The 7959-nt window shown below is 44.6% G+C and overlaps 1 protein-coding gene across 1 annotated transcript; it reads right to left on the bottom strand.

The window, feature by feature from the left end:
- Positions 1-1020: 1020 nt before the first annotated feature.
- On the bottom strand, positions 1021-7790 carry GVQW3 (GVQW motif containing 3). Its single transcript, XM_030332801.2, has 2 exons — positions 4529-7790; positions 1021-3486 (listed from the first exon to the last, which is right to left on the bottom strand). Exon 1 carries the CDS (start codon positions 7246-7248, stop codon positions 6616-6618), a length of 633 nt encoding a protein of 210 aa, XP_030188661.1. The 5' UTR covers positions 7249-7790; the 3' UTR covers positions 1021-3486; positions 4529-6615.
- Positions 7791-7959: the final 169 nt, after the last annotated feature.

The following is a 7959-nucleotide window of genomic DNA, read 5'->3' on the forward strand; positions in this document are numbered from 1 at the left end:
ACATCATTTCTCACTTTAAAATCCTGTAACACGACTACTCTGAAGACATAGATAAAAAGCACAGCAATTCCAGATTCCACCCAAATAACATTTGCAAACTTTAGTTTTGTAAGTTACAACATTACGATGACTCATGATATGCTGTGGGATTCCCAGTTTGGAATACCAAATATTTCCATGTGCATCCAGGTTGCATGAGCATCCCAGTATGGGAGGAGGCAGGCTTGGCACATCAATAGGCATTTCTATCCTAAAAAAATGATATGGGAGGCTCAAGGATTCTTCAGAGAATCAACTGTAATAAAATCCATCTTGAGAATATTCACTTTGTATGAGAGAATGCGAGAATGAGGTTAATTTTGCTCAGGAGAGTATTCCATATCCTTTCCCATTGTCAGAACATACCTGATCCATTCGTGCTTTTACTTACCTAGGATTACATAACATGGTACCTTCTCATACCACTTTGCCTTTTTTTTAGGGATCCTGGTCACCTGCCTTTCCTCTCGGGCAGGCCCTTTTCCCTTCTGTCCCACTCTTGCTACCCGCAACGCAATGGCATACAGCCTCCGTATCCACCCAGACAGTTCATTATTCATGGAGCAAACTAGCGGTTTGGCCTTCACTGTCTTCCATCGCCACCTTTTGGTGCTACTGTCTTATTCTGATAAAAGTAATAACATTTGGACAAATGTTGTTTAAAAGAGAAGAAATGGAAAATTAAAAAAAGAAATACTTATAACCCAACCACACAGAGTTGGCATACCCGTTCTGGTCATTTAAAAGACTGAGCCTGGGTGGCTCAGTCAGTTAAGTGACTGGCTTCAACTCAGGTCATGATCTCACTGTTTGTGGGTTCGAGCCCTGAACTGGGGCTCCGTGCTGACAGTGCAGAGTCTGCTGGGGATTCTCTCTCGCTCTCCCTCTTTCTCTGCCACTCCCCGACTTGTGCTTTCTCTCTCTCTCTCTCTCTCTCTCTCTCTCAAAATAAGTAAACTTTAAAAAAAAAGAGACAATTTTGGATTTATATATACTATTTTGTATAACACCCTTTTCACTTAATATAAGCATTTCGCCATGGTGTTTTAACTGTTCATAAACGTTAATTATAATGACTGCATAATAGTCTATTGTATGGTCATACTGTAATTTATTTAACCAATTTTCTACTGTTGGACTTCTGGGTTGTTAAGCATAAATTCTGCCCACATTTTAGACTATTTCTTTAGGACAGAGTCCCAGAAGTGGAATTAGAGGATCAGGAGATATAAACATTTTTAAAGCTCCTGATAGATACTGCCAAATTGCTTTTCAGAAAGCTGTTGCCAATTTACACTTCCAACACTGCCAGCATGTTTTCCTACCAATACAGATCTGTCTAAAGGATAATAAAATCTAAGTGGAACATACAGTCCTCAAATTATTCACGCAGTTGGAGAGGCTTCACGACCGCAGCACAGAGACTTACGGCAAAGGTCATACTTATTTTCAGGTATGCAATTAACAATAAGTTAGTGTGGGCACATGGAAGAGAAGTTCTACCCGGGTGAAGAGTAATATAATTAGATTTTAGACTGTCAGATCTAAGGCGTGTGTCTGTTTTCTCCACTGCTGCACCTCAGCACACAGGACAGTGCCTGGGACATATAGTCGCTTGACAAAAATTTTTGGAATTAACACAGAACCTTCTCTCAGATGCAACTATTCAGCAGCTGTAGTATTTTGTCACTCCAGGATTCGAGAAAAACTTGACTTGCTGGATTAAATACTTTTGTAAACATCTGTTCAATCCTGAGATTCTATCTCAATTTTGGGAAACCAGTTTAAATAAAGGTGACACAATACGGCTCTCTTTAGGGGAAAAGCAAGTAAAACAAGGGTACACCCTTGGCCCCAGCGTGCGCTGGATCGTGGGTGTTGTCGCTTCCACAGTAGTCACTTTCATAGGTAAGAACATAAACTCATTCAAATGCTGCCCATGGTCAAGGCAATTTTGGAACCACCTTCAGCTCCTTGTTATCACTGGTTGCAACTTGGAACCATTTGCAGCATTGCCAAAATTGTTTCTGAGATATGATAAGGGCATAATATAGGTAGTAGTTTGTGTAATATCACTTTTAGTCAAAAACAGCATAGAACTTATTTTGTGAAACAGAATGTGGTTACGATAAACAGTCCATCATTCAGTTGTAGTTCACTCTCCTGGCATCATAAAGATTCCCTTCAATATTCTACAGTCTCCGTACAGTAAGTTGTCAGACACTGGTGGATCAATATGGCACTAACATTATCGATGGAAGAGGATCAGTCATCTGTCATTTTATATACACACTTTACATACATTGGACCAGGGGTAGGCAAACTATGGTCTATGGGCCAAGCCTGGCCCATCATCTGCTTTTCTATGGTGTATAAGCTAAGAAGTCTAAAAATGGTTTTTTACATTTTTAAATGGTTGAACAAAATCAAAATAGTATTTTGTAACATGTGAAATTCAAATTACAGTATCCATAAAGTTTTATTAGGACACGGCTATGTTCACCTACTTCCGTATTAGCTATATCTGCTTTTGCAATAAAATGCTGAGCAGTTACAACACAGACTGGATGGCCCACAAATCCTAAGACATTTCCTTTACAGAAAAAGTTTTTGTTGACCCCTTTACGAGATCCAAGGGTTGTTGGAAGTATCGAAGTTCCCCACTATAGCTTTTTTATTTCTAGATATTAAAACTGGAGAAGGGCGATGCAACCGGTAAGTGTTTGCAAGGATCTGATACGGCAGACTAGAGAAGAGAAATACACGAGGGTTGCCTTGGATAGTGTGTAAAGCCTGGTAAAATCTGAGAGGTCTGATCTAACCAAGAAGCAGTTGGAGAACACAGGGTTACATATACAGTTCCAGCAGCAAAGGAACCTCTTGCTAATTGAGCCACGTGAGACCCTCGTGAGACCCAATCCCAAGGACCTAGAGGTGAAGTGGTCTGCAAATAGCAGGCTGGCTGAGCAGTGCATGTGATGTAGAGACAGTTCCCCAAGGGTATCACCGTCCTTTACTAGATGGCCTCAAGTCATTTGGCACCCACATTTATCAAGGCATGTTCACTGGCAAATCTGAATTCTAAGAAATGGATTTGAAAGGAAGTCTCTGGAAAGCAGGTGCCAGGTACACATTCTTCCTAAATAATAACATTTCATTGAGGATTCAGAACCAGGGGCAGAATTCAGAAGATTGCAGAACTATCCACATGTTTTTTAAAATCAAAGATTGGTGAATATTTAATTCTTTCCTTTTTTTTTTTTTTTCATTACCAGTGGGACAGGTGGAAGTAAAATAGTGTGGTGTGAGGGGCAGAGGAAGAATTAGATAAAATCACTGATGGGATGATCTGCCCTGGAAGGTGTCTATTCTCGTGGACTTCTAGTTGTGGAATGTAACATTCCATGTGGATTTTGAACCAGAATGCGGATGGGGACGGAGATCAGCCTGAAAGCCAAAGAGATTCATTAAATGACTGTGTTGAGCTCGAGAATTACAGTCAAGGTTTGCAGATGTCCAGCTCTCCTCCTGATGTCCTACAGAGAGCCAGGCTTCATCTTCTATGTTTCCATGGAGCTTACCCAGAGAGGATGGGATTTGGATCTTCTATTTCTGAAAAACTTTCGTGACTCCTGAGCACCAGAGGTAACCAAATTTCCTCTTTAAGAAACCTGTTAACACTGGTTGGCTCTGGGGAGCAGAACCACTTGTGGCTAAGGGTGGGCTAAGAGCTTTCTCTTCTTCCCTGTATGTCTCTTAGATAACACAAAAATAAGAACACATACCTCCATGTTGTCCCACCCTGCTTCTTGAGGATAGGAAAGCAACCTGGGGCCACTTTCCCCACTCAAGACTTTAGAGCTGAAGTGAAGAGCTGGAAGAGGGATCTAAAAATTAAGAGTTGTAATGGAAAATCTTGACCAGAAGGGGGAGAGGTGTGATCCTGAACCAGAAAACAAAGCACCAGTGTAGCAGAGGAGAGAGAGCAAACTGGTAGAGAATAGACAGAGGTGTATAAGAAAAGCCAAGGACAAGAGCCTGGGGCACGATGTTGGGTAGATTCTTGAGACTACAGGATTAGCTCAAGAAGCCTGGGTGGGAAGGTGCAGTTCAGGGTTAACATTTGTGTCGGCAATAAAACCGATTTGGTGGGTGGGCACATAAGGGATACTGCTTTATGAGAACTCTCCCGTCTGGGGATACTCTAGATCATGGTCTGGCCTCAGGTTTAGTAACTCTGAGCAGCCATGTATAGATGGTTTGCTGTGGATGAGTGTTAGGGCAGAAATTTTACTTCCCCAAATCTGAGCTGTCTTAGGGTCTATTATCATTTCATTGAATATTTTCCGGGAAGCCTCGCAAATGGGCAATGGGCCCCAGTAGTACCGTAGATCGACCTGACTAGTACTCAGCACAAGAGCTAAAGTAAAACATTAAGTCCTTTTCCTTATAGCTACTTGTAACAATTTGAATTCACACTCTTGATTACCTGCTTCCAGTAGCTGTGTCCAAACCCTGTCTGGGCCACCATTGCTTGTGGTACCCTATGCTCCAGCATGGTCTTGGTCCAGCATCTTTGGAAGGCTCATGCCAGCCCTGTTTACAGGACAGGAATGAGTCCAGAAATAAGTTCTCTCAGGTTGGAGATGTTGCCTAGAGATACTGTTGTAGGATCCTGGCCCTGGCCGAGGAGCATCCAATTCTCCAATAATTACCACTGAACCTAGCAAGGATTAATGAGGTTCAGCCCCAAAGTTGCAACAGCCAGGTACGGGGCCTTTGTTCCAGAAGTGCAGTGTTCCTGGTGGCAAGTGCTTGTGGGGAACCCAGAACCTCTTCTGATGTGGAAGACGTCAGATGACGTCCTGAAACAGAAAGTCTACAAATCGCTAAGTAGGTAGAAGTCTATGAGCTGTTGTTTGGTTTAAGATTTTTCTTGCACAAGATCTTTTATTTGTTGCATAAGGTGTAGGTTTAAGGGTGCCTCAAAACTGACAGGTGTTAGTTGGGAACATGCCATTTTTTGAAGGGGACAGAGATAGTGAAAGAACAGAACTAAAAATAACTGTGTTGAATAATTAAGTGCCGGGCTTCTCTCAACCAATATGGTTTACTAACCTGCTATTTCAATAACAGGAGCTTTGCATGTGAAAACCCTTGGGTAAAACAGACATTGGCTATTCCTGTGAAATGCTGTTTCTAACCATCTTCCACTGCATCTCCATCAGGCATTTCTGAGATGTCTCCAGTCTATGTGGTATTACTTGGAATCCACTTGGGAAAAGTTCCACTGCATAAATGCTGGCAGAGAGGCAGAAAGAGATAAAGGAGTTCGAACTTGCAGAGAATGTTTTTTTTTTTTTTTTTTTTTGGCGGTGGGGGGGGGGTCTGATGGAAAAATTAGATAATCAAATAAATGAATTATTATAAACCTAGCCACAGACTCAGGGGAAGCAATTTATAAAATAATGGCATAGTTGGGGCAGAGGAAGGGAAGCAAATTATCCCAAATTGTTCATCTTCTGCAACACTATTATCTTCCTCCAGACTTTGCTATTTCAGCCAAGAGCGCCATCATTTTCATACTGATGCAGGTTTGAAGCCTCATGCTGTTTCACCTGCTTGGGAAGCTTCCCCTAATTTCCTAGCCTCCTGTCTCACCCTTCCTTATGGATCCAGTTCAGGAATCATCTCATCTGGAAGTCCACCCACCTTGTGGTGACCGTGTTTTATAACTTCACACTTTCAATGCCCAGCAGTGTTTTAAAAACTGCACGTGCTCAAAAAACACCCGACAGTGTTGGTATTAGTTATAGCTGTGTGGGAATCAGCACATGAGCAGCAGACGGCCTTAATTCAAGGTCTAGAGTATCCTCTTGTCTTCCTCCTCACACATCACAGCCTGGGCCTGAGTCTCCTCACTTATATTTTCTAGGACCAAATCCTCCTTTTCCAGCAGAGGAGTTACCCAAACGAGGGGGGGTGCGAAGCATGGGACTAATGAAACAAATCCAGCTCTTCTGTGAGAGACAGGTCTGTGAGATTAGTATGGGTGGCCAACCCCTCAATACCGAGGGGTTCCTACTGAGTCATTTGGGCTGGATATGCCCTTAGCATTGCTCACTAGGTCGGCGTGCCACAGCCTTCTGTACCGTACCTCAGGTCCTGCCTGGGAAGCAGGCTGGAACTGTAGGCCTTCTTTTGGGGTCCTCCCAGAAGAATATGCCTTCCTGGGCACAGAAAGACTCCAGGGGGTCATGTTCCCACCTTTCAATGGTATGAACCCCTGAGTCAGGATGTTGAGAACACGGGAACAGGATAGCCACAAGGTAAGGTCTGGGCAGCAAGGAGATGCAAACTTGTTAAGCAAAAGAATTCAAGAACAAACAAGTACCAGCAGTCAACAGCCAGAAGTTCTTCAAAACTGGAGGATGGCCCAGCAGTCCAGCAAGAGTAACTGGGAGGGCTGTGACATGGGGGAAGGGATGGTAAAGACTGAAAATGGAGGGGCAGCAAAGGAAGGTGCCCAACTGTGAGGCAGCTTTCTACCTCAGGCTCGGCCACCTCACATTCCTTTCACCATGGTGTAAACCAGTCCTGAGCTGCTCTGGTGGGAAGGCTTGTTGATGATGAAGAATGCAGAAGCTGGCTGGCAGGGAAGTGGTTCTGGGGATGAGATACAGGCAGAGGTATCTCCCCGCCAGCTTCACACTGGAGATGAGTCCATGTTTCAGAACTTGTTATCTTTTTCCTTACACACGAGCTATTTTTCCTAGTTTCCTTTGAAAGATCAGACCGAAAGTCAAGTTTCCCAGGCTGAGGTTCATCCTTCAAAATACCTGATAGGACTTTTGCAGAAACTTTTCTCATATTCAAGTTTTCTTTCAGAATGAGTCTAACAGTTTCTTTATCTAAATTTAACTCTTCGGCCATCATCCTCACTGTCAACCGCCTGTTTGAACAAACCAAGTCCTTGACCTTCTGAATATTTTCATCCGTCCGGTGGGTGACTGGACGGCCACTTCGGGCGTCATCTCGAACGTCTTCCCGCCCTTCTTTAAACCTTTTGTGCCAGTCGAAAACTCTGGCCCTGGACATGACTTCATCCCCATAAGCTTCTTTTAAAAGGTGGTGGGTCTCACTTGCAGACTTGTTCAATTTGACGCAAAATTTGATACTAATCCTTTGTTCTAGATAGCGGTCACTCATTCTGGCACTTAACACAGGAACGTTAAGACCACGACTGTAAGGGAAGACAGAGAAACCAATCTCTATAGTGCTGCAAGTGGAATCATGTCGCTATTAATGCTCCTCCAGAAGCCTCACCAGGGAGGAGTAATTGCTTTTCTGAGTTTTTGCCCCTCAGCTTCCGGGTCGAGGCTGGGGAGGCCTGTCCTGAGAAGCTAACCTGGCCCGAGGGCCAAAGAGAAGCTGTAAAGCTGGGGAAAATGAAATCTACACGTCTCCGTCCAACTTGTGCACGTAGATCTGCCAAGAGTGTGCCAATCAGTCAGCAAGGTCTTCCCGATTCTGCGGCCCTTAAGAGCGTATGGCGATTTCTGCAATAGAGGCCTAAGTGGTGGCAACGTAAGCAAGCAAGGAGAGATGCACCGGCGATACGACGTGCAAGCTCGCCCCAGATCTGCAAAAACCCGCGCAAGCCAAACCTACCGAAAGTGCCGGGGGCTCGCCTGCTCTAGAGTCCCGGGAGACACGCCCGCATGCGCATTACTCTCTCCTCGCGGGGTAGGTTGTGCGCAGGCGCACTGCGGCAGCCCGCGCCAGGCCTCGCCTCCGCCCCGCCACACCCCGGCCGGCGCGCTTCTTTGCGCGTGCCCGCCTGCGGAGAAGTCGGCGGAAAGGAGGGGGCGGGGGAGGAAGGCTGAGAGAAGAGAGGGCACCCCCGGGCGCCAGGGTGCA

Source organism: Lynx canadensis, chromosome D1, assembly GCF_007474595.2.
Source record: "Lynx canadensis isolate LIC74 chromosome D1, mLynCan4.pri.v2, whole genome shotgun sequence".
In the NCBI taxonomy this organism is placed as follows: domain Eukaryota; kingdom Metazoa; phylum Chordata; class Mammalia; order Carnivora; family Felidae; genus Lynx; species Lynx canadensis.